This window comes from Hippocampus bargibanti, linkage group LG05 (assembly GCF_051943395.1).
Source record: "Hippocampus bargibanti isolate YZ-2025 linkage group LG05, ASM5194339v1, whole genome shotgun sequence".
In the NCBI taxonomy this organism is placed as follows: Eukaryota; Metazoa; Chordata; class Actinopteri; order Syngnathiformes; family Syngnathidae; genus Hippocampus; species Hippocampus bargibanti.
Window position 1 is genome coordinate 27201421 of NC_142738.1, and position 27129 is coordinate 27228549.

The window sequence follows — 27129 nt, forward strand, 5'->3', positions numbered from 1 at the left end:
GTTGACATCTTTGTCGATGATGTGGCCAGCCAACCGGTGAAGCCAAGAGAAATGTTTCAACGCCTACTTTTCGCTACTCCGAACACGGAATAGCATCTGGGTTCAGTTTGACAGATAGTAAAGGTCGGTGTGGTTTTAGGCTAATCGTCTTTGCTTCTTTTGTTGTTATTGGTAACTTCTTGACCGAACCATCTATATTTTGCTGTTTTAATAGAATGAGAAAGAATTATGGTGGTCAATTCAGTCCACTGGTTTCGCAAATGTCTTCGTTTACACGACAATGCGGCGTTGCAAGAGGCCCTGAATGGAGCTAATACAGTGCGTTGTGTTTATATCCTGGACCCGTGGTTTGCTGGCGCCGCCAACGTGGGCATCAACCGATGGAGGTTTGTTACGTTTAAGTTTGCCGTAGTTTCAATTTACGATATATATGTTAATGTTAAGTATAATCTTACAATGTGTATGATCCATTGCATTCCGGTCTGGAGTTGGGGTTCTGGCCTCCTTCTGACGCCAGATAGCTAATGCTAGTTTAGAATGACGATGGTGCGTATTTACAAAAGATTCATCGGATTGCCGCTTGCCTTATCACTCTACTGAAAAAAATAAATACATTGAATCGTTTCAAGTTTGCCTCCAATGTCCCAAGTTACAGGTCTCGCTGGCACTTGCGTTATTGAGTGCACTTTCTGTTTCCAAGCCAATTCGGTATTTTCTTGAACCGCTTTTTACCTGAAGGTTTTACGGTCGTTGAGTTATATAACGCAGATAATGAACGTGACGCGTAAGGTGGAATTTGGTGGGAAAATGTGTTCGATTTATATAATGTATTCCCCGTGACGCGTTCAGTTGCCATTCCTTTCCCCATCAAGCTGAAACAACCTTTACTGAACGTAATTCTGAACCACATTTTCAATATATTCGCTCACGAAACAGAATTATTTAGATACGAATGTTATGTGAAACTTTCTTTCGTAACGAACGAATGACAGCAACAGCAGCTATTCTATGTGTTCGAGGTGTTTCATTCATTCCAAACGGCGCAGGTGTGTGTGCTCTGCCCCCGAACTCTGGAACTCACTTCCTCCCAACATTCGTAACATCGATTCTCTTCCCACCTTCAAATCCCATCTCAAAACCCACCGATTTAGAATCGCATGTTCTGCGCAGCTCTTTCTCTTGTTTCTATTTATAACCGTATTCTATTTGTGATTGTGTTTTATTTATGATAGTACCAGAGCTTGTCTGTGACTGTAAAGTGTACTTGAGAGCTTTGAATGACGCTTAAAATGAAATGTATTATTATTATTATTATTAATAATAATTAAGAAATGTATTTAACTTCTTTACTGTTTTCTGAAGCAGAATTAAATTGATTGTGGTGGCAGAACTGAGTGAACTTTCATTTCTCTTAAAGTGCAATACTGGATATAATTAGGCCAGGTTGCATTTCTACAACACCTTCCTTCGTTCACTATTCCTGTCTAATGGCTTTTTCCCTCTGAAGGTTTTTGTTGGAAGCACTAGAGGACTTGGACTGCAGTCTGAAGAAGCTCAACTCCAGATTGTTTGTCATCAGAGGGCAGCCTGCGGAGGTTTTTCCAAGACTTTTTAAGGTTTGATTTGCACTCTTGTGATTATTGTATGGTGATGTTATAGTGTGGCATGCAATTCATTATTTTGACCAGAGACACAAGTAAACCTCATTATTCATTATTTTATCTTACTTCAGTATTGAACATCCATCATACTAAGGTTTCTTTTATATTTGATCTGTTTTTACTCCTTCACAATGATATCAATGATGCTACTTTAAAACAAAACAGTTGACCGAAAATAAAATTAAAAACCTGGGAGTTGGTTGACTCTCGTTAGTTAAACATATTTTTTTTCCAAATCTCGTGTTAAGTACAAGTTGCTTGGCAAGCCTGAATGACACAAAATAAATTTCCGTCCATTTTGGCATGTGCAAGGTTATGATGTACTTTCACTTTGTTCCTGCTTGTTGTACAAGGCAATGTCACATTTTTTTCTAACATTTGATAGTTCAGCCATTCAAAAATGTGCAAATGTTCTTTTTGTCTGTAATAAATCTGATATTTTAACACCGTAGCAATGGAACCCACTTGTTCATGTATGGGCCTTGGTAGGAAGGCTTGCAAACATTAGCAATCATATTCCCTTCTAGACTGACTATTTTATCTCATTTTTCCAACCTTCGAGACTTGAGCGAAGACATTCATATCAGTATTGTGTATTTTCTTACAGTCATGGTATTTATTTAACGTGAATAACAATATTGATTAAAAACCCACAACAAATCCTTGTCTCTCTACAGGAATGGAAAATGACCAGGTTAACTTTTGAATATGACCCTGAGCCATATGGGAAGGAGAGGGACAGTGCCATTATTAAGATGGCCCAAGAGTTTGGAGTGGAGACTATCGTCAGAAACTCTCATACCCTCTACAACTTGGACAGGTTTGTGACACATCTACATGCCCACGGAGTATAAGCCCAAAAGGATTTGTTTTATGGCCAAAGCAGGAGTCTCCAACCACCAGTCCACGGACCAGTACCCAGTCGCGCCCCATTTGGGACGAGACAACACGGATACAAACCTGCGAGTTTATTTTCAAAGTCAAAGTCAGCTTTATTGTCAATTATGCTAATATGCATGACATACAGCACAGATGAAATTACTGTCCTCTCGGACCCAGCATGCAAGGCACTTATAATGACTTTAACAAACATAATGAACATGAAAACGCCAATTTGCCGGGAGAGAGGAGCCACTCATGCGCCGCCATCTTGGGGAAAAAAACAAAACAAATAATATGACAACACAAAGACACAGAGAGTCATCCATTCTCCAGGACTTGCTGTACCCTCTTTGTGATGACATGAAGCAGTTCTAGATGAAAGAGGAGAGGATCAAAGCATCCATTTCAGCAGTGGATCAGGGACGTCATGGTGGAATTTGCACGTCTACTACAAGCTAAATGTTGAAAGCAAACACGAAGCTGTAACATCCATTCACGACAAGACATTGTCTCACATCTCCTGTCCCACATAAATCCGCTTCAATTCCAAGCCGCAACAGTTCTACATACGCATCGGCGCTCTGCGCTGACGCTCCTTCTTATCGCGGGCTCCTCAAGCCATGCATCCATCCAACCGCAGACTGTCCAACCGCACCGACCTTTCCGCTGAACAAAGCGGGGCTGTGAAGATGCTGCCCATTACAGGCGCAAAAAAAGCACAATGGCCCCAGAGCTGTCCAGCGATGACAGTCAAATGGCACCGACATTCCTCCCATTCGAAAACAGTATGGCATGTTCATGCTGCCGAAAGGCGCAACCGCTCAGCACAGTCTCCTCCTTGATGATTGGCGTGGCCAAAAATGCAGAAAAACAATCTGTATCCGTTCCACACGACGCACAACAACACAAAGTGACAAAAGAAAACACAATAACAAGACAAAATAAGCAAGGCTCATGAGAGCACTTGCTGACGGCTGCCTACTCAGGCGCCATCTTGGGAAAAAAATATATATATCAGACATGATGGAATATGCACGACTCGAACTAATTATTTTATTTATTTAATTATCCTGTCATATGTTTACAGTCTTGCACTCTGGGGATGCGGATAAGACATGACCAATTCAACGGGTTCACAGTTATTTTTAGTACACAAAAATAAATATCAGAGGTGGATATGTCAATGTTTCAGGGGTGTATATTTCAATATCTCAGACAATTGCCTGTTTTGCTGATGACTGATGGAAAACAGATTATGAACCAACCGAAGTGAGTTTTGGTCACTATAATCGTCACGAACCTAGTCAGTACCAACAAAGCTTTTCAATGACAGACTGCTGTGTCGGTGACGACTGACAGCAACTCAAGCCGTGTGTGATGACACAGACATAAAATGGCTTGAACGTGCCCTGTGACGTGATAACAAGCGAATCAGAAGATGCGTGGGAGTTTCATCAATTTTTGAGTTAAAAAAAGGAAAAACAATAATTAGAGGTGCAACAAATAATTGAGAACTAATCAATCATCAAAATAAATCAATGATAATTTTTCGATAACCAATTAATCATTTACTTTTAAAAGTACAATCCCAGTTACAAAACTGGACACCAAAACACTAACAATGACTGTTTACATTCAGCCATTAACCATTTCAAAACATGAATATAATGACTAATTAACAGTAGAAAATAAGAATCGAAAAAAAATGTCTCTGCATTAGAATGGTGTCTGTGTGTTGTGGTTTTAATGGGATTGTTCAAACCGATCACAATTGCCATGTCTCGCTACAGATATGTTTCTGTCTGCACAAAGATATTCCCAATGTTTCAGGAACCGGTCAATGTTTCACCTTGACTTGAATATCGGCTGCATATAAACATAGTCAGTGTTTCTGGTGTTTCAGCAATCACATGGAGTATAACTCCACCAGCACTGTTTTTACCTGTAAATCGGCACCCGCACAGAGTTTCTGCGGGGTCAGAATGCTCAAGTACACATCACAAAAGAAATTTCATGACCTGTTAGGTCACAGTGCTCTCGCTCAGTGTTAGGAACAGATTATCAGACTGCATCCAAGGTGACAAAATGGCTCTTTTACACCCTTTTCCTCATGCCTGGTGTGTTTCAAGGAGCGTACTCAGAATGGATCACTGTTACATGGGAGTTTGGAAGAGAGGTGTGCATTGATGAATTGACAATAAAACTACGATCACATTGATCACTATTTGATGGAATCGATTAATTACTTGGAGACGTTGAATTTGAAATTGTGCACATTATTTGAATTTCAAACTCTTAAGCAGTGGACAGTCATCTGCTTTTGCTTTGGAAAACAATCTATTTCGTAACAGAAGCAGCTCACATTCCAGAGCAGCAAACAGAACCTTAAAGGACAACCGACGTCTCGGGACAAGTTGTGTCCATAATGTGTAAAATGGCTTCAAATGACTTCTACTGAGTGTGTTTTACAAAGATTCCATCGCATATAGCTATATTTTACATTTTAAGACTTGCACTGAACATTCAGGAAGTCTTGTTTTTGAGTTGGTGACAAGTCCTCACGTTACGTCATGAAAGGACCCCCCCCCCTCGACCGACAAAAAGACACATTGTAGCAGTCCTTCATCACGTCAATGTATTTTGCTGTACTGTTTATCTGAAAACCTTGATGTTACATCCAAAAGCCGCCAGCAGAGGGAGTCCAAGCTCAATGAAAGGAATCTATCACCCTGTGGAAACGGGCTGATTCATTTCTCAGGGGAGCTGGTCGCCATTTTTGGGTGCGACATTCCCCCCTGCCCGTTTTCCTCAAAATGACACGGAATAAATTCTTTAATCGATTGCAAACATGTATGCTTTCCTCTTCAGAACTATTTGAATCATATTCATAACTGGATGTGTAACAAGAAAGCATATTATCTGAATCTGAAGCCATTGTTTTTATTCTCCAGCAATGCAAGATGTCTTGGCGTGATGTCACGAACTGGGGGCGGGACTTTCTGAAAATGCCCAATTCGCAGCTCAATTTTTTTCAGATTTTGGACACTTTAAGTTATTTTATTGGTGTTTTGCATTTGAATAAAAATATCATACTGCGTGTTTTGGGTATTTTAGATTCTATAAAACGTTTTTCTGTTGTCAGTTAAAAAACAAAAAAGTGACGTCGGTTGTCCTTTAACTAATTTGTGTTTGCATTTTCTGTACTGTTGGTTTGACAAAAAATATATCTTGCTTGAAAATACCGGAAAAGAAATAAATGTTTTTAATTACACAATGGTCTAATTAATGAATTATTTTGAAATAACTATTGATGGCCTCTCTAATTTTGAACATAACGTACATGTAGATGAGACTGAAGGAAGCTTAAAGGACAACCGATGTCACTGTTTGTCACTTTTTATGAATATGATTCAAATAGTTCTGAAGAGGAAAGCATACATGTTTGCAATCGATTAAAGAATTTATTTGTGCAATTTTGAGGCAACATTGGGGGAAAATCTCTCACCCAAAAAAAAGAGGCACAAAATGGCGACCTCCAGTGGCCACCTCCGTTTCCACAGGCTGAAAAATTCCTTATATGGCGCTTGGACGCCCTCTTCTGGCCTTCTGGCGGCTTTTGGGTGCAACACGAGGTCCCCAGACCAAACAAATACAGCAAAATACATTGAAGTGATGGAAGGACCGCTACAATGCGTCTTTTTTACAGTGAAGGGCGGTCCTTTAGTGACGTCACGTACGGACTCGTCACCAACTCAAAAATAAGACTTCCTGAATATTCAGCGCGAGTCTTAAAACGTACAATATAGTTATATGCGGTGGGATCTTTGTAAAATACGCTCAGTAGAAGTCATTTGAAGCCATTTTACAAATTATGGACACAACTTGTCCGGAGACGTCGGTTGTCCTTTAGTACTTCTGTGTGTATGTTGTGGGATGTTGCTTGAATGCTTGACGACGGGCTTACTGAGCTCATTCAGAGCAGTCACTGTGAAGTGACAAATAGGCAGCCATGCTGCTGCAAATCCAGCAACCCTGGATCCACAAAGGGCAGATACTTATACACAAGTTGTATAAGATGGAAAGTAAAAATACACAGCTTTGTCATCAGCCCCAGTGGAAAGACAGAAATAAGCCACTGAGACAGAAATAAGCCAATGAGTTGAAATGCAAATACACGCAAATACAAAGTGACGGGGCTTCTTGTTTTGATGTGTTCTTGTAATTACCAGGTAGGGTGTCAGAATTGATTGTCTGTCTTGATTATTCCATTGATTAATCGGGTAAATTTAATTTCGTAATAATGCATAGTGCAACATGTTTTTTTTTCCCATTACTGATTCTTAACCCACCATTGTCATTAATTTGGTGTTTAACTCATTTACTGCCCTTCCCAAATTTATTCGAGAATTGAAATCCATGACGTGGCGCACTATTCCCAAATTTGTGCGGGTTTTGTTTTTTCTTTTGGGGAGGATGGGTGGGATCAAGCACTGGACAGACCTCTGGCAATGTTTATTTCCTCCATGGTGGCTGGCGGACTAGTTTTTGGCGGAAAAACACCAAACCACACGGTTGAACAGTGCCACGGTGGCTGGTGGACAAGTTTTCACAGTTTTCATCACCCCTTTTCTTGGGTGCAGATGTGGTTTGTTATCAAGGATACTTTTGCAATTATGCGACCGAAAAAGACTCCACCACAGACTTGTGTTCAGCTGAAGAGGACACAAAACAAAATTATGGTCGAGTAGAAGAAGGAGATCATCGATAAACACGAACGAGGTGTGTGTTTGTGTGATTTGGTGTCCCAGTACCAGTATGTTAAGTCGACCATTGCTACGTGTGGCTACAGGTGTTTCTGAAAAACTTCTGTTGATTTTGATTAACAAAAAGCAGCTAGCAGGCGACATTGTGAGTGAGAGTATTATCGCCGAGAAAGCATGGCAACTTCACTCTGATATCATCAAGAGGCAACCTGGAAGTTTGTCATCCATTGACAACTACCATCACAAAGGTAAATAAAACGACTATTATACAGGACAGTTTATTTCTTTAACTACAATCCAATAGCACATTTATTACACATGAAGTAAGGTATATTTTGTGTAGTTTTAAGGCTTATTTAGTAGAAAATTATGTTTTATGGGGACCTGGGAACGGATTATTCTCAATTTTAATAGTTTCTTATGGGAAATAAATGTTAGGCAGATAAGCTTTTTGCCTTACACATACTTTGGGAACCAATTAAGTTCGTAAACTGAGGTATCACTGTTTTCTGTGGGTCTTGCAATTTGAGTGAAAATGACAAAAACCCTGGCACTGGCGTGGACACACTTTTGCACATCGTCTGGCAGTGAATGAGTTAACGACTGAACTATGCCAAATAAACAATGAAGCATTGAAATACAAGCGAGTTCTGTAGTAGTTCGTGTTTTTGAAGCTTCAGTTACTTCAAGGGTACGGATTATTGCAAAAGGTTGCAAGTTTGATCTACATTTGCTGAATGTCTTGTTAATTCTTCAGATTTAGGATACAAATGATTGTCTCAATAAATGCATCTGATATAAATAGGTCTGAAAATGTTGATTGTTAACTAAAGGAAAAGCAGTTCTTTACCAACATGATTTTTTTTGTAAGCAACATTCTTTTTTGGGGGGGCACTCGAGAAATTAGAGACTGATGTGAATATGTTGGACCATAAGTCAAGTAATGACTGTACTGTGACTGGTTAATTGCTGATCACAATAACTGTCAAATAGAGATTGATTCGCTGTTGATTCATTTTTGACAACACCACTGCCAGGTTTGAAGCATTCGATTGAAACATACATTTTTTTAATAAATAGTCGAACAAACTCAATTTGGACAGCCCAATAAGTAAAACAATGTTAAACGTTTGAAATGTACTTGGTAAATGTTTAAAGAAGACTAATGTTAAAAGCACATGCTATCTTTGTGGTGAATACATCGAGCTAATGTAATTTTCATGAATGTTTAGGGGATTACTCTTCTAACAAGCTCAATGATCTTGTTGATTGCTAAAGTTATTGTCTGCAGTTTCCATGTTGATATTTTACCTTTGGAAACACAAGTGTTCCATTCTGTCTCCTTTTCCCCATTGCTTGCAGGATAATAGAGATGAACAACAACAGCCCTCCACTGACCTTTAAACGCTTTCAGACCATTGTGAGCAGGCTGGAGTTGCCCAGGAGACCACTGCCTTCGATAAACCAAAAGCAGATGGACAAGTGCCACACTAAAATAACAGACAACCATGACCAGATTTACAGTATACCTTCACTGGAAGAATTGGGTAAACCAACGTTTTTGCATTTGGTTGTGAAAGGTGATCTTGTCTTGTTTTAAGATTATTAGCCATACCGACACATAAAGATACAACCCTTTAATGCAGTAACATTAGTGTTTCTCGTTTCTGCACCAAAACATGACGTATTGTCAAGTATCAGTGATGAGAGCCAAGATTTTGAAGTTGCTAGGAGGAAGGCTTGGCATGTTGGTTATGTCGTGCCCTTTGTCTACACTCATTTTGGCATCTTCAATGTCTCCAGGCTTCAGGACCGAGGGTTTGCCTCCAGCAGTGTGGCGGGGAGGAGAAACTGAAGCCTTGGACAGACTCAACAAACATCTGGACAAAAAGGTGATCTCCATGCACATTAGTTTGTTGTTTTGCTGCGTATGGGGCTGGTAAATTATTCATTACCTTGCCCAATTGTCACAGTAAAAAATTCATTTCACCCAACCAGCTACATTTTTAACTTTAAATTAGAGAAAGCTAATTGCCATTTCTGTTTCAGTCATCCGTAGTTTCTTCGATTAAATCGAATGCCTCTTCAAATCCTCTTCTAATAATTGTTGAGTTGTTTTAAGTGTTTCTCTTTGTGTGTGTACAGGTATGGGTAGCTAACTTGGAGCATCCTCGAGGGAACATGTGCTCTCTCTATGCCAGTCCGACCGGACTGAGTCCATATTTGCGCTTTGGTTGCTTGTCCTGTCGGGTTCTTTACTACAACCTCAGAGAGCTCTATATGAAGGTACCAAATATAACTCAGGCTGGTTTGTTCTGCTTTCTTAACCGCTGCATCACAATTAATGTCTCGACACTTCCATCTTGTTTGAAATTAGCTCCGGAAGCGTGGCAGCCCTCCTTTGTCCCTTTTTGGTCAGCTGTTATGGAGGGAATTCTTCTACACTGCTGCCACCAACAACCCAAACTTTGACCGTATGGATGGAAACCCAATTTGCGTTCAGGTATGCAGTGATCATACAAATAACCATCAACTTGATGCCTATGAGTACTCACAATCACACATTTGTCCGGGTGATAACATTTCCCAGAAACTATCATTATATATATATATATATACAGTAAAGTCTCGTTATATCGATATTCAAGGGAGTCCGAAAAAATATCGATATAACCGGGACTATCGATATATCCGACCCTGTTTGCATGTAATTTTCTCCGTGCTTGCATAGAAATAGTATCGATATAACCGGGACTATCGATATATCCGATATCGATATAACGAGACTTTACTGTACTTTGTTACTTTACTTTACTTTGAAGCCCGCTGAGAAAGTGGAGTCAACGTGACTCGTAGCGATTTGTTAACCGCTTACTACGCCAAAAAGCAAATGGCACACAAGGGTGCAAAATGACGCAATCCCGGAAGATGACATACATTTACGGGACGCAGGGAAAATACCTCGGACCGGATACACTCTCGCATCGAAGGAAGAGTCCAGGTACGGTGGAAAATTGAGTCAATCATCCGGCATTGGTGAGGTGATCGCGAACCGTATAAATGCCTCGTGTCCGTGATAAGAGAATTGACAGCAGGTGAAGAATGGCCGGGAGAGGCAGCCTCCCCCGCTGTCAACTCGCAAGTGACAGGAGCAAAGAGGTGGTTTCGGTGTTCGAAAAAAATCGCTTTTCGAACAGGGTCCTGGAACGAATTATGGTTGAGAACCGAGGTACCACTGTATATGTATATATATATATATACACAGTAAAGTCTCGTTATATCGATATTCAAGGGAGTCCGAAAAAATATCGATATAACCGGGACTATCGATATATCCGACCCTGTTTGCATGTAATTTTCTCCGTGCGTGCATTGAAAAAGTATCGATATAACCGGGACTATCGATATATCAGATATCTCCTGACATGAGTTTCCATGTTGTGTTGTTTCTTGACCGAGATATCTGATGTTGTTCCAGGGATCTGTTGCAACAACTCGTCTAGTTTGGGGGTCACTGCCCCGAGTGCTCCGATCACCACAAGCACGACTGTCACGTTTACGTTCCAGGCTCTCTCCAGCTCCTCTCTGAGCCCTTGGTATTTCTCGATTTTCTCATGTTCCTTCTTTCGGATGTTTCCATCACTCAGGACCGCTACATCCACGACAACTGCTTTCCTTTGCCCTTTATCTATGACCACGATATCTGGTTGTTGGCCATTACCATCTCGTCAGTCTTTATCTGAAAGTCCCACAGGATCTTTGCTCGGTTATTCTCTACTACCTTGGGAGGTGTTTCCCATTTTGACCTTGGGGTTTCCAGTCCATACTCCGCACAGATGTTTCGGTAGACTATGCCAGCCACCTGGTTATGGCGCTCTATGTAGGCTTTCCCTGCCAGCATCTTACACCCTGCAGTTATGTGTTGATTGTCTCAGGTGCCTCTTTGCACAACCTACACCTTGGGTCTTGCCTGGTGTGGTATATCCGTGCCTCTATGGCTCTGGTGTTCAGGGCCTGCTCTTGAGAAGCCAGGATGAGTGCCTCTGTGCTGTCCTTTAGGCCAGCCCTCTCTAGCCACTGATAGGACTTCTTGAGATCAGCCACTTCAGTTATGGGTCAGTGGTACATCCCGTGTAGGGGCTTTTCCTCCCATGATTGTCCCTATTCCAGCATCCTCTGTTCCCCATTGTCTGAGACATTCTCTGAGTACATCATCTGTTGGAGCCTTCTCTTTGATGTATTCATTGAGCTTGGATGTTTCATCCTGGACAGTGGGTCTCACACTCACTAGTCCCCGGCCTCCTTCCTTACGGCTTGTGTACAGTCTCAGGGTGCTGGACTTGGGATGGAACCCTCCATCCATGGTGAGGAGTTTTCGGGTCTTAACATCCGTGGTCTGAATCTCTTCCTTTGGCCACCTTATTATTCCTGCAGGGTATCTGATCACTGGCAGGGCATAGCTGTTTTTTTCATTGGTCTTGTTCTTGCCATTGAGCTGGCTTCTCAGGACTTGCCTCACCCGCTGCGAGTTCCAGCTTGCCATTGGCCTGTGGTATACCGAGGTACTTGTAGCTGTTTTCAATGTCTGCTATTGTTCCTTCAGGGAGTGAGACCCCTTCAGTGTGGACTACCTTGCCCCTCTTAGTCACCATCCGACTACATTTCTCCAGCCCGAATGACATCCCGATGTCACTGCTGTAGATCCTGGCTGTGTGGATCAGGGAGTCTATGTCCCTTTCGCTCTTAGCATACAACTTTATGTCATTCATGTAGAGGAGGTGACTGATCGTAGCTCAATTTCTGAGGCGGTATCCATAGCCTGTCTTGGCGATTATTTGGCTGAGGGGGTTCAGTCCTATGCAGAACAGCAGTGGGGAAAGTGCATCACCTTGATATATGCCACATTTGATGGACACTTGCGTTAGTGGTTTGCCATTGGCTTCAAGTGTGGTTTTCCACATCCTCATTGAGTTTCTAACCAAGGCTCTCAGGGTCCTGTTGACCTTATACAGCTCCAAGCATTCAGTGATCCATGTGTGTGGCATATAGTCATATGCTTTCTTGTAATCAATCCAGGCTGTGCACAGGTTGGTATGTCGGGACCTGCAGTCTTGTGCGACTGTTCTGTCAACCAGCAGCTGATGTTTGGCACCTCTAGTATCTCTACCAATGCCTTTCTGTGCTTTGCTCATGTATTGATCCATGTGTCCACTTATCTTAGCCACAATGATGCCTGACATGAGTTTCCATGTTGTGGAGAGACAGGTTATTGGCCGATAGTTGGAAGGAACTGCACCCTTTGAGGAATCCTTCATGATCAGGATTGTTCGCCCTTTGGTTAGCCATCCTGGGTGATTCCAATCCATCAGCAACTGGTTCATTTGTGCTGCTAGGCGCTCGTGGAGTGCTGTGAGTTTCTTTAGCCAGTAGGTGTGGACCATGTCCGGGCCTGGTGCCGTCCAGTTTTTCATACCTGAGACTCTTTCTTGTATGTCTGCTGCTGTGATGGTACTTTCGCAGGTTGTGTTGCGAACAGCCTGTTTATTCCTCTGGCCTCATTCTCTTTCGTGTACCTCTTTAGGCGACTGGACAAGGCCTGGAGCCTTTGTTTGGCAGTTTCGAGTGCTTCAGGTATGGTTATCTGCATGTACCTCTTGGATATTTGCCTTTTATTCACACCTCTCTGGGTCTCCGTCAACTGACTGAAATCTTTCCGGGCCGCCTTGATCTTAGCCTCCAACTGTTTTTTTCCATGGTGGGTAACGAATCTCGTGGCTCTCACGGTTGCTCTTGTAGCCAAGCATCTCTAGGATCACTGATGCTGAAGCGTATATGGAGTGTGTATATATATATATATATATATATATATATATATATATATATATATATATATATATATATATATATATATATATATATATATAAGCGTATATGAAGCTCATTGGTTTCCGTGATCGTTCGGTCGGGATCGCTCTCAGTGCTGCATTCACAGTTTCCATGAGACTTTCGGCTGGTACTTCACATAGCCGTTGTAATCGGTTTCTTGGTTGCCCAGTTTTCATTTTTGCCATGATCTTATTTCTCAGGTCAGTTGCTGCTCCTCCCAATCTCTGGTCTAACCTCTTCCTCTGATGTGGCAGCCTGGGGCCGTTCACCTTGGAATTTGTGTTGTACCTCATCAATCTCAAGTTGTGATAGCAATTGCCGTTTGTGGATATTGGAACACTGAGCTACTAGTTGTTTCGTGGTCAACCGTGACTGTGGGTTTTGAAGTAACCATTCAGCCTCCATTCTCCGCATGTAACCCCTCTGACTAGGGTTGCTTGTGTAGAAGCATTCCAACAGAGCCATGTTATCGCATCTCGTCCATCTCCGCTTTGTTCCAGTAGCCCATTTTTCATCAAGGTGCTCTGGTTCCCCAGCACCTGACGCAGACCTTGTTTGGCCGGGCGACGTCTGAGCCTGTGGCGTCACACGTGTGTATGATTTTGAAGTGCACCTTTCAACCCTTTCATGTCTTTCAATTCCTTGATCTCCTTGATGCGCGTCTCACCCTGACGCATAGCACACGCTTGAAAATTTTATAAAAGGAGCTGTCGCGGGACAGAGAGATTGGGCAGAATCATCTCGGACTCAGACTCAAAGCGACTTGTTCGACTGCACGCCACGATCAAGCTCTGCGCGGCACCTGCCTGGGAGATCTGACAACGAACCTACTTACAAATAAAGAGAACCAACAAACTCTTTATTGGCGAGCCAGCCAGGAGCATTTTTTCCCTCCTCCTCAGCCCAATCAACTCTCCAAATGGAAAGAACCAGATTTCCCAGCCGCCCGTGAACCCGGCATCTTCACAGCAAGACCCCTCGAGCCGAGCTCCCGATGGGCCGCCACCACCCGTGGGCGCCCCGACCCCACCGTGAAACCTGCCGCACCCTGATGGCCAACGTCGTCCAATTCGCCTGGCGACTCTGCAACTTGCTGCATCGTATATGTCCACGATCGCACATCGTCGGACATCGCTTATGTCCACGATCGGACATCGTGTATGTCCACGATAGGACATCGTCGAACATCGCTTATGTCCACGATCGGACTTCGGGAAGACGCTTCATGGCCGACACGGCCGCCGACGTCAGCGTTCTTCCTCAGACTTTGCACACTTCCAAGCCAAATGAGAACTGCAGTCAGCCAGATAGAATAAAATGGATGAATGGATAGATCAGTGGTCGGGAACCTATGGCTCGCGAGCCATATATATGGCTATCTTTTGATGATTGCATATGGCTCGCCGATAAATACATATTCTTGTTTATTCGCTGATTCATTTCCTGTTGGGGCTGCAGTTGGCGGAAAGTGCAATTTTGATTGGATGACACTGACCTAGGTTGGCGGAAAGCGCAATTTTGATTGGATGATACTGGCCGTCATGTTGAAACAGGTAAACGCCCCTTTAAATGAGCCTGACGAGTACACTTCAGCACCGGAGGATTCGCCTTTGAGGAGAGAAAAGGTTCTGATTCTAATTTGCAATGAAACAATACCATCGATGAAACAGTTGAATGTAATTGACATTTTAACAAGCCCCATGTTAATGTTAGCATCAATATACTTCTGCGAGAAGTATATTGCAGATAGCAAGTGTGGAAGCTTATGAGCCGTGTGCAGGCTAGCTAGCAGTAACTTCGCCGGCAAGTTGGTACTATCACAAAGTATGTGTGTGCGCGTGTGTGTGTGGCTCTCACTGAAAAACATTTCTGAATATTTTACTTTTTGGCTCTCTTGAGTCAAAAAGGTTCCCGACCCCTGGGATAGATGGTGTGTGTGTGTGTGTGTGTGTGTGTGTGTGTGTGTGTGTGTGTGTGTGTGTGTGTGTGTGTGTGTGTGTGTGTGTGTGTGTGTGTGTGTGTGTGTGTGTGTGTGTGTGTGTGTGTGTGTGTCAAAAACAAAAGGAATAGATGAAGTATTATGATGATGCAAGGCTCAAACACTGTCATACATTTGTTTCCAGATTCCATGGGATCAAAATCCAGAAGCATTAGCCAAATGGGCTGAGGGCCGGACTGGATACCCATGGATTGACGCCATTATGACCCAGCTCAGAGAGGAGGGCTGGATCCACCACTTGGCTCGTCACGCTGTGGCTTGTTTTCTCACCAGGGGTGACCTGTGGATTAGCTGGGAGAGTGGCATGAAGGTAGGAAAAACCTTTCGAAACTCTGTTGTCTAACAGGTACTCTAAATGTGGTACATGTAGCAGTTTTTAAAATGGAGTGATCTTATGTGCCTGCAGGTGTTTGAAGAATTGCTGCTGGATGCAGACTGGAGTGTCAATGCTGGCAGTTGGATGTGGCTATCTTGTAGTGCCTTCTTTCAACAATTTTTCCACTGCTACTGTCCTGTTGGTTTTGGAAGAAGGACTAACCCAACAGGAGACTACATCAGGTTGGCAATTTATGGTTCAAATCCTCATGTTTCTAGAGCACTTGCATTGACACTAGCAGATTTCTTTTGAAACCTTTAGCTTTTCTCAGAAAAACTCTCATAAAAAAAAATTATGTATGATTTTTATTCCATATTTACCTTCGGTTTGCTAAATTCGTTTTTTAACCTTTGCTTAGTTTTTATTTGCTGTGGTGATTAAAAAAACGTATTTCTTATGTGCGCAATTAAAAAATAAATCGTACAATAACTACAGTGTTATTGAATCAATAAGCAGATCGGCAACCGTCGGGTCAAATACAGGTACTGTACTACATAACAGTCGACAGACTTTAAAGTACAATGAGTGCAGTGCATAATGCTACTTCTAAGGTTAGATGCATCACAACAGACAGTGAAACCTTCATATACTGCATCAGCTTTGTTTTGCTTTTTTTGTTGTTGTTTTGTCCTCCGTGCTCTCTTCTATATTGAATACTGTATGTGGGCAACCATAATCTTTAAAATAAATATTTAAGGTAGGTAAAACATTGTATTCTCCTTCAGGCGTTACATCCCCATCTTAAAGGACTACCCAAATCGCTACATCTATGAGCCCTGGAATGCGCCAGAGTCAGTCCAGAAGGCGGCAAACTGTGTGGTGGGAGTGGACTATCCGAAACCAATGATTAACCATGCAGAGAGCAGCAGACTCAACATTGAGAGGATGAAACAAGTTTACCAGCAACTGTCACATTACAGAGGACTCAGTAAGTCTTTGCAGAGAAAACATACAGTTGTGGTCAAAAGTTGTTCCTCACAAGTTACACTTTGAAGAACATAATGTCATGGCTCTCTTGAGTTTCCAGTTATTTCTACAACTCTGATTTTTCTCTGATATTGATTGGAACAGATACTTCTGTATCACGAAAAACTCATGAAGTTTGGTTCCTTTTTGACTTTAGTACGGGTGAATAGAAAAAAAGTGATCAAATCTCCTGGGTCAAAAATATACATACAGCAGCGCTAATATTTGGTAACATGTCCCTTGACCAGTTTCACTTCAATTAGGTGCTTTTGAGAGCCATCTACAAGCTTCTGGTAAGTGTCTGGTTGAATCTTTGACCACTCCTCTTGACAGAATTGGTGCAGTTCCGTTCAATTTTATGGCTTTTTGACATGGACTTGTTCCTTCAACATTGTCCACAAGTTCTTAATGGGTTTTAAGTCAGGACTTTGGGAAGGCCATTCGAAAAACTTAATTCTCGCCTGATTTAGACATTCCATTTGTGTGTGTGTTTGGGGTCATTGTCCTGTTGGAACACCCAACTGCGCCCAAGAACCAATCTTCGTGCTGATGACTTTTTAGGTTATCTTGAAGAATTTGAAGGTAATCCTCCTTCTTCACGATCCCATTTACTCTCCGTAAAGCTCCAGTTCCCTTGGCAGCAAAACAGCCCAACAGCATAATACTACCACCACCATGCTTGACGGTGTGCATGGTATACTTTTCTCCTCCAAACATAGCTGGGCATTGTGGCCAAACAGCTCGATTTTTGTTTCGTCTGACCACAGAACATTCCTCCCGAAGGTCTTATCTTTGTCCATGTGATCAGAAGCAAACTTATCAGATCAGAAGCCTTAAAGGACAACCAACACCACTTTTTTTCCTAACTGACATCAGAAAAACATTTTATAGCATCTAAAATACCCAAAACACGCAGTATGATATTTTTAGTCAAATGCAAAACGGCAATAAAAATGACTTAAAGTGTCTAAAAAGTACTTTAATTTGAAACCGGAAGTGGCCAGTTTCAGAAGGTCCCGCCCCCTTGTTCGTGGTGTCACGCCAAGACATCTTGCCTTACTCGAAAATCAAAACAATGGGTTCAGATTCGGAGAAGATGTTTTCTTGTTACTCATCCAGTTATGAATATGGTTCAAATAGTTCTGAAGAGGAAAGCATACATGTTTGCAATCGATTAAAGAATGTATTCCGTGTCATTTTGAGGCAACTGGGGGGGAAATGTAGCACCCAAAAAAGGCAGAAGATGGTGACAAAGCTCAGTGGAAATGGGCTGATTCTTTTTTCCTTTGAATTTTTGTCAGCGAATATCAAATACAGTAAAGTCTCGTTATATCGATATCGGATATATCGATAGTCCCGGTTATATCGATACTATTTCTATGCACGCACGGAGAAAATTACATGCAAACAGGGTCGGATATATCGATAGTCCCGGTTATATCGATATTTTTTCGGACTCCCTTGAATATCGATATAACGAGACTTTACTGTAGTTAGTCGGTGCAACACAACGATTCACCATCGCGTTATTTATGTGTTTTCCTGCTAATTTCGCCATCAACACAGATCAACACGAAGTTTTCAGACCAAACAAAGTACCGCAAAATGCATTGACGTGATAAAAGGACTGCTACAGTGTGTCCTTTCTCGGTCAGGGGTGTTCCTTCCGTGACGTCAGGACTTGTCACCAACTCAAAAACAAGACTTCCGGAAAATTCAGTGCGAGTCTTAAAATGTAAAATATAGCTATATGCGGTGGAATCTTTGTAAAATACACTCAGAAGAAGTCATTTCAAGCGATTTTACAAATTATGGACACAACTTGTCCGGAGGCGTCGGTTGGCCTTTAAGGTGCCACTTTTGGAGCAAGGACCTGTTTCTTGCACGGCGGCCTCTGAGTCCATGGAGATGCAAAACACACTTGACTATGGACATTGACACATGTGTTCCAGAGGCTTCTAATTCTGGGCAGAGCTTCTTTTTGGTGGTTCTCTGTTGAATCTTCACCCTTGTGACCAATTTTCTCTCAGCAGCAGGTGATAGCTTGCCTTTTCTTCCTTATCGTGGCAGTGACAAAACCGTGCCATGCACTTTATACTTACAAACGATTGTTTGTATTGTTGCTCTTGGGACCGGCAGCTGCTTTTAAATTTCTCCAAGTGACTTTCCTGACTTGTTCAAGTCAATGATTTGCTTTTTCAGATCCATGCAGAGCTTCCTTGAGTTTCCCATTGTAACGTTTGTGGGCATTTGCACCCAAAGAGACTTATTAAAATGCCCTCAGAAAAGTCACCAACTATAGCAGGGGTGGCCAACCAGTCAGAGATGAGGAGCCATTTTTTTTTTCTTGCAATCTTGCAATCTTTTGCCACATTTCAGGCTTCAAACATAAAGATATACAGTAAAGTCTTGTTATATCGATATTCTCGGGAGTTAGAAAAAATGTCGATATAACCGTACTGTCGATATATCCATCCTGCGCCGAACTGCATTAACAAAAGCCGCCAAAAGAAGGCATCCAAGTGCCATATAAGAAACGGAGCTGGCCATGAGCTCGCCATTTTGTGCCTCTTTTTTGGGGGGGGCTGAGAGATGGTCCCCCCAAAATGGTACATATAATTCTTTAATCGATTGCAAACATGTATGCTTTCCTCTTCAGAACTACAGTGTATTTGAATCATATTCATAACTGGATGTGTAACAAGAAAGCATATTATCCGAATCTGAAGCCATTGTTTGGATTCACAAGCAATGCAAGACGTCTTGGCGTGAAGTCATTTTTATTGGTGTTTTGCATTTGATAAAAAGTGACATTTTCAAAATCATCACGCTTCAGCAGACAAAACAAGAAACATTGTTGCAAAAAAACGATTGCATTCATATACAGTACAGTAGACATGTACATAACATAACAGCGAAACTGCAACACTTACATCTTACTGTATTATGTATGCAATTTAAAAAAGTCATCAATCTTCTTCTGCTTCCCATTTTTACCTTTTAACACAAACACTTCAATCTCGTCTGCTACACACGAGCTAGCGTCTGAAAATGAAAATGGCTCTGCTACACGGGAGCTGGTCACGTAACAAACTCACGTGACCGAGTCGACCAATGGCGCGACCAATGGCGCGACCGATGGCGTGTATCGATATAAACATAGCAAAATGGCCGGCGGGAGATGAAAAACAGCACCGTAGTAACCGGATTATCGTAAAAACCACGAATCGTACTAAACCGAACTAATTATACATAAAAAGACTAGAAATGAAATGAAAATAGTGTCGTAATAAGCAGTATAATCAATATAAACGATATTGATATAACGAGACTTTACTGTATATATATATATATATATATATATATATATATATATATATATATATATATATATATATATATATATATATATATATACTTTATATATATATATATATTTTTTTTTTTTGTGTCAAGAATCAACAACAAGTGGGACACAATCGTGAAGTGGAACAACATTTATTGGATAATTTAAACTTTTTTAACAAAATTAAAAACTGAAAAGTGGGGCGTGCAATATTATTCGGTCCCTTGCTTTACTACTTTGTAGCGCCACATTTTGCTCCAATTACAGCTGCAATTCGTTTGGGTTTTGTTTCTATCCATTTTGCACATCGGGAGACTGACATTCTTGCCCATTCTTCCTTGCAAAACAGCTCGAGCTCTGTGAGGTTGGATGGAGAGTGTTTGTGAACAGCAGTCTTCAGATTCTCAATTGGATTCAGGTCTGGACTTTGACTTGACCATTCTAACACCTGAATATGTTTATATTTAAACCATTCCATTGTAGATTAGGCTTTACGTTTTGGATCATTGTCCTGTTGGAAGATAAATCTCCATCCCAGTCTCAGGTCTTGTGCAGATACCAACAGGTTTTCTTCCAGAATGTTCCTGTATTTGGCTCCATCCATCTTCCCGTCAATTTTAACCATCTTCCCTGTCCCTACTCAAGAAAAGCAGGCCCAAACCATAATGCTGCCACCACCACGTTTGACAGTGGGGATGGTGTGTTCAGGATGATGAGCTGTGTTGCTTTTACGCCAAACTATCGTTTTGCATTGTGGCCAAAAAGTTCAATTTTGGTTTCATCTGACCAGAGAACCTTCTTCCACATGTTTGGTGTGTCTCCCAGGTAGCTGGTGGCATACTTTAAACGAGACTTTTGATGGATATCTGTGAGAAATGGATTTCTTCTTGCCACTCTTCCATAAAGGCCAGAATGTTCAGTGTACGACTGATTGTTGTCCTATGGACAGACACTCCCACCTCGGCTGTAGATCACTGCAGTTCATCCAGAGTGATCATGGGCCTCTTGGCTGCATCTGTGATCAGTTTTTTCCTTGTTTGAGAAGAAAGTTTGGAGGGACAGCCGGGTCTTGATTTGGTGTGGTTTGATGCTCCTTCCATTTCAATATGATGGCCTGCACGGTGCTCCTTGAGATGTTTAAAGCTTGGGAAATCTTTTGTATCCAAATCCGGCTTTAAACTTCTCCACAACAGTATCTCGGACCTGCCTGGTGTGTTTTCATGATGCGCTCTGCACTTCAAACAGAACCCTGAGACTATCACAGAGCTGGTGCATTTATACGGAGACTTGGTTACACATAGGTGGATTCTGTTTATCATCATCAGTCAGTTAGGACGACGTTGGATCATTCGAAGATCCTCACTGAACTTCTGGGGTGAGTTTGCTGCTCTGAAAGTAAAGGGGCCGAATAATATTGCACGCCCCACTTTTCAGTTTTTTATTTGTTAAAAAAGTTTACATTATCCAATAAATGTTGTTCCACTTCACGATTGTGTCCCACTTGTTGTTGATTCTTGACAAAAAAAAATCATATCTTTATGTTTGAAGCCTGAAATGTGGTGAAAGGTTGCAAGATTCAAGGGGGCCGAATACTTTTGCAAGGCACTGTATAAGGCAGAATGGCTTGCTATTACGTCCAACAAAAAATACAAACTCTCCCACTCTGTTGAAAAAAGTCCTGTGTTCATCTTCATATTTTCGTTTTGCTGTGCATTTTTTCCCTGCCATTTTGAGAGTGAACTTGACACAAATTGTTTACGACTCAAATGGTTGATTTTAATCTCACGCACATGCGTGTTGACGTTACCTGGTCAGCTTGCTACCGTATTTTCACGACTAAGTCTTAAATGTCCTCCAAAATGTGCAGCGCGCCCTATGGTCGTGAAAATATGGTACATAGTGAATGAATTGTGTCACGTTCCGAACGAGGCAGGAAGGAACTGACTCGTCGAAACGAAGTGGGATGTTTGGATCCCCAAGCAGGCGACAGAGACAGAAGGTCATTGCAGGGTGTTTATTAACGTAACAAATGGTGCTAGTCCAAAAACAGGTGGACCAACGGAATCGTATGAAATAAACTAACCGGCGGTGGTGCAAAAAATAGGCACAATCCCAAAAGAAGGCAGACACTTATGGGACGCGGGGGGGGGGGGGACTCGGATCGGATCAACACACGCACCGAAGCTGAGAAAGACAGTCCAGAATATGGGCGAGATACAAGGTGAATATCAATAATCTAGCGAGATGACTGCAGCCCATATAAATACACAGTGTCTGTCGATGAGGGGATTGACAGCAGGTGGTGGAAGCGGGGAGGTGCGGCCTCACCCCCAGCTGTCAATCCGCACATGACAAATGGAAGCGCCAGCGCCAAACATTTTTGACACTTGTCATGTGAAAGCCCCTGAAGAGCCGCATGAAATCGGCCAGGCCTGAACTATAGTCACTCATAATCACTCACAACAAATTAAGAGGCCATGCTATGAAGCTCATTTCGCTGACACAACTTTCAAAGTCGCCAAAATGGCTAATTCGTGTTGCTGTATGTATATTTTTGACCCAGCAGATTTGATCACTTTTTCTGTTAACCCATAATAAAGTCATAAAAGAACCAAACGTCATGCATATTTTTTGTGACAAAGAAGTATTTGTTTCAATCACTCCTTTAGAGAAAAATCAGAGTTGTAGAAATAACTGGATACTCAAGAGAGCCATGACATTATGTTCTTCACAAGTGTATGTTAACCTTTGACCACAACTTTAGGTCTAGGCCTCCTCATAAAACCATGAGCAGTATTTATTGTCTTAAAAGCCATATGCAAGGTCTTCTTTTTATTTTTTATTCAAAAGCCACATTCTTAACTGAAGCGTTTATGAACAGATGCTCTACTGTACTTCAAAGCAAATGGCTTATTTGCATTTTTTTCACATATAGACGGCAACATTGTTAAAACCGGATTGTGGGGTTATATTTCAATTTGAAAGGCGCAATCATTTTTTCCTTGTTTGGGGCACCATTATCCCAACTCACCTGAGCTTTGTTTGTAGTTTACTTTCAAAACAGTCATCTGAGATATCACTGCAGATTTGGCAGAGGTCTACCTATACTCTACATATTATTAGTTACTTTAGACAGTGTGAAAATAAATGGCAGAAATGATGCATACATTCATTTTATCGGTCTTAATTATTGTTTGTGTTTCAGGTCTGCTTGCATCAGTACCAACGATCCAGGAGGAGGCAGAGCCACTGATGACTGATGAGTCCCAGACCAGCAGTGGCCCCGGTGAGACGGCTTACCACATATTTCTTAGTCTTACACAAATACGCCACAATTGCTTTCATAAATAAAAATGGCACATTCCTGTTTTTTGTCTCATCCCCAGACTCTCCATCCATCGTTCACGACAAAGCATCTGGCAGTATTGCAGCTCCTGATTCATCCTCACTCTGTACATCTTCCCGCACAGTTTTAAATCCCGAACTGGAGAGCGATGCAATGACATGCTTATCCCACACACCCACCAACTGTTCAGATTCACAAATGCACCCCTCTGCAACCATAACATCAACATGTGCAGACCATACAGCAGCCGTAGAGTCTACGTATTCACAAGTGTCCCCACTGGCCCATAGCCCCTTAGTAAGATCCAAGACATGCACACCTTCCTTAGTATGTTCCATATTGCCAACTTCTCCTTGTCCAGCTACAGCCCAAACCCAGACATCTTTAGGACCAAAAAGAAAAAGCTTTACCCGCAAGGTACGCCGTGGTCAGAGACAACGAGGACGACATAGCTGCCATGCAGTAGCCAGAGAGGGAGAGAGGAGAGGTGAGGAGGAAGAGACGGAGCTGGGAGAAGGAAATGAAAAGATGGAAGAAAGTGTTGAGATGGAAGAAGAGAAAATGGAAGAGGAAACGTATGCTGGACAATAACAATCATACACCATACAATAAAACCTTCATTGTTTTTCGAAACATATCAAAGCAGAGTGATGAAACACATTATTGCATTTTGAAGATTCAGCGCAAAATACTAATTTCACTGTATTTGTGTTTGTTGTTGCCTAAAATCAACATTTTGCCAACATCTCAGTCGCGCAAATAGTCCAAAAACCTTTCATTTTCTGTTTTTGGGGAAGTTGCATCTTACGTCTGTTCTGAAAAAACTGAACAAATAGACTGAAGAAGTTGTTTTGAGAAATACACACTCACCAGAGGTACCAATGCAATATCTGATTAGGTCTAATGACTTTAATTTTCTTGACAATCAAAATGTCAGTTTGATTTAACACCGCAACTCGCAGTTGTTCAGAACATACCAACCACAATTGTAATGCTCCTCACGGTACGATGCAATTTTACACAACATCAAAGATAATCCTTAAAAATATACCAAGCCTTATCTTTGAAAGGGCATCTTTACTGAAACACTTCTTGTAGTTGATCTCTTTAGAGATTCTGCAGGTGTGCCAAATTCAGTCTGGTGCGTGTGTATTGACACTGCCTTCTAAGTTGAAACAGCACCATGTCATTGTCCTCGAGTCATTTGGTTGAAAGAATGGGAGACGACAGTTGCATCTTGAAAGTAAATGATCAATTGCCCGTGTTATATTTCAAACATGGGTGTTTTGGGTGATTGAACATTGCTGAATCTTAAGTGAAGTACTCAACAAAAATGCAATACCGTATTGAATTGCTACTCATGACATCTTGTTTCATAATTTAGTCTTGACTGCTTTATCCGATCTGTATGAACATCTTCATTGATACCCAACACCTCAATTCTAACAATTCTCAATTAACTGACGGGTTAAGGAAGTGTGTTTTGAATTTTGAGGTAAAGCTATTTCATACCGAATAGTTTCCAAGGTAGCATATATAACACGTTCTGTGGTCTGCATTGCAACTTGGTGAAAATGAATAATTGAGGCAGTCAGAAAGCCTTTTTTAAATTGTCATGACATTGAAGGTCATTTAATATACAGCCTTTGGTGGCACACGTGTATATAATGTATAGCTATACAGTAAACCAGGTGGCAGAAAGGTTCCATGACCAGAAAGATCTATTTCAAGGCCAAACTATGAGTTTCCCTTCTTCAGTGTGGTCCAGATTTCAGGATCTCTGTAGATGTGCTCTATGCACGTCTCCTGAGAGGTCCTGTGGCATTTGTTATGTTGAGTGTGTGAGAGTAGATCAGAATAGTGACAGGATAACTTGTGGCTACTTCACCTTGACAAGTAATACTAGAGACAGGACAAAAGATTTCAGAGTAATGAGAACATAGTCACTAATGGTAAAAATATGAACACTAGTAATACTAGAGACAGGACAAAAGATTTGAGAGTAATGAGAACGACCGTTTGATTACAACCATCCTGGCGGTTGCATTGAAGTATTTCACCCCTCTTATGTGTCAACAATATACAAACATGAATGGCCCGTGAATGGCTCTGTGAAGCAACCGACCTGTGTTCAAACACAACGTTCAAAAATAGAATTCATACATTCATATTCATTGCAAAAACATCTTTTTCTAACAGTCTTGTATCGGGAAAGTGTTAGATTACAGGGTTCCTTCGACATAAGGGATATGTTGTAGTTTGAATTTGTAATATCCTTTGTGACACTAGGCTCGGGTTCTTTTTTGTGAAGTCTCAGAATACTAAAGTGCAGTCGAGTTTTAATATTTGCCATACTTTTCTTCTGGGAATTGATAATGCTGCTGGTATTTAATGAATGTAGAGAAAAGCCTGAGGAGTTCTCCACATGTTGTATTTAGCAGAGTTTGTACATAAAATATTTAAACCCATTCACTGTCTCATTTCATTTTTCATTTCTTTATTACACAAATGGCTACATTTAATGTATTTTTCTTTTCCTACAGTCTCCAGAATTAAAATTCATGTTCAACAGTATTTATTTTGTCAACATGTGAAAATGAAATGTACTGTATTGCGAGTGACTTAAATTGTTCTTTGTCTTTAACGTGAAAGTTGTCTTTAACGTGAGAACGAATATGCATGCACACAAATAGACAGGTGTGTTACCCCCAAAAATAGAATACAGTATGAGGGCAAAGTCCATTTATTTCAATACTTTGTTTTAAATGTGAAACCCCAATTATATCTTAGTTCTTTTCCTTTCAGCTTTTTCCTTCAGGGGTCGCCACAGCGAATTAGTGTCCTCCATCTCACCCTTCATGTCCTCTTTGACGACATCCATAAACCTCCTCTTCGGTCTTCCTCTTGGTCTCCTGCCTGGCAGTTCAAGATTCAGCATCCTTCTCCCGATATAGTCGCTCTCTCTCCTCTGGACAAGTCCAAACCATCTCAGTCTGGCCTCTCTGACTTTCTCTCCAAAGCCTCTAATATGAGCTGTCCCTCTAATGTACTCATTCCGGATCCTATCCAACCTGGCACTGACTCGTCCAAACATCATGGCTCGTCTCACCACCGTTTTATACACTTTTCCTTTCATCCTAGGTGAAACGTCTGTGTAAGCTCTGTCGTACAGGAGTGGTCCATCGATGAGAAGGTTTCTTCAGCCGTCATTTGTACAAAATTTGAAGGTTTCGGACGTTTCGCCTCCTATCCAAGAGGCTTCGTCAGCGAACTAAAGTCTGACTGGTCATATCGGCCCTATTTATATATCCCTAATGTCCAGACATGGTGGCGCCGGACACAGCTATGATAGGTCCCGACTCTCAGGGTGGGGGGAGCAGAGGACCATTCCCTGTGGCCCCACTGATTGTTCCTACATTCCTGACTAACGACTGGCCTATTTGCCCCACTCCCACCGGTATCACCTCATCAGCATTACGAATGTTGCCGAACCTGTTTTGCCTAAGCAGGCTATTGTATGAACAATCCAAATTGAACCTCACCCCAACAGACCGGTTTAATGAAGGATTTTGTTGTTTTATAAGAATCGCTTCTTATACCCCCCTTTCAAACCATCTATGTTCTTTCGCTAAGATTTTAACCTCATTGTCGTCAAATGAGTGGTTGCTCGCTTTTAGGTGCAAATGTACTGCCGATTGAGGCCCACTTGTATTATCCCTGCGGTGTTGATAAAGTCTTTTTTTGAGAATTTGTTGAGTCTCCGCAATGTACTGCTCTTTACAAGTGAGTGGGGCAAATAGGCCAGTCGTTAGTCAGTAATGTAGGAACAATCAGTGGGGAGACTCAACAAATTCTCAAAAAAAGACTTTATCAACACCGCAGGGATAATACAAGTGGGCCTCAA

At 41.7% G+C, this 27129-nt stretch overlaps 1 protein-coding gene across 2 annotated transcripts; it reads left to right on the forward strand.

Moving 5' to 3' along the window:
- The first annotated feature begins 75 nt into the window (after window positions 1-75).
- Window positions 76-25767, forward strand: cry2 (cryptochrome circadian regulator 2). 2 transcript variants are annotated; one of them, XM_088997538.1, is made up of 12 exons: window positions 76-386; window positions 1508-1616; window positions 2339-2481; window positions 8669-8853; window positions 9110-9198; window positions 9452-9592; window positions 9684-9809; window positions 15316-15501; window positions 15598-15749; window positions 16293-16495; window positions 23085-23165; window positions 23266-25744. In XM_088997538.1, exons 1-12 carry the CDS (start codon window positions 229-231, stop codon window positions 23814-23816), a joined length of 2124 nt encoding a protein of 707 aa, XP_088853664.1. In that variant the 5' UTR covers window positions 76-228; the 3' UTR covers window positions 23817-25744. The 2 variants fall into 2 exon arrangements, with proteins under 2 accessions (XP_088853664.1, XP_088853665.1); XM_088997539.1 differs by lacking the exons at window positions 76-386; window positions 1508-1616; window positions 2339-2481 and adding an exon at window positions 2522-7554 and having other exon boundaries at window positions 23266-25767.
- Window positions 25768-27129: the final 1362 nt, after the last annotated feature.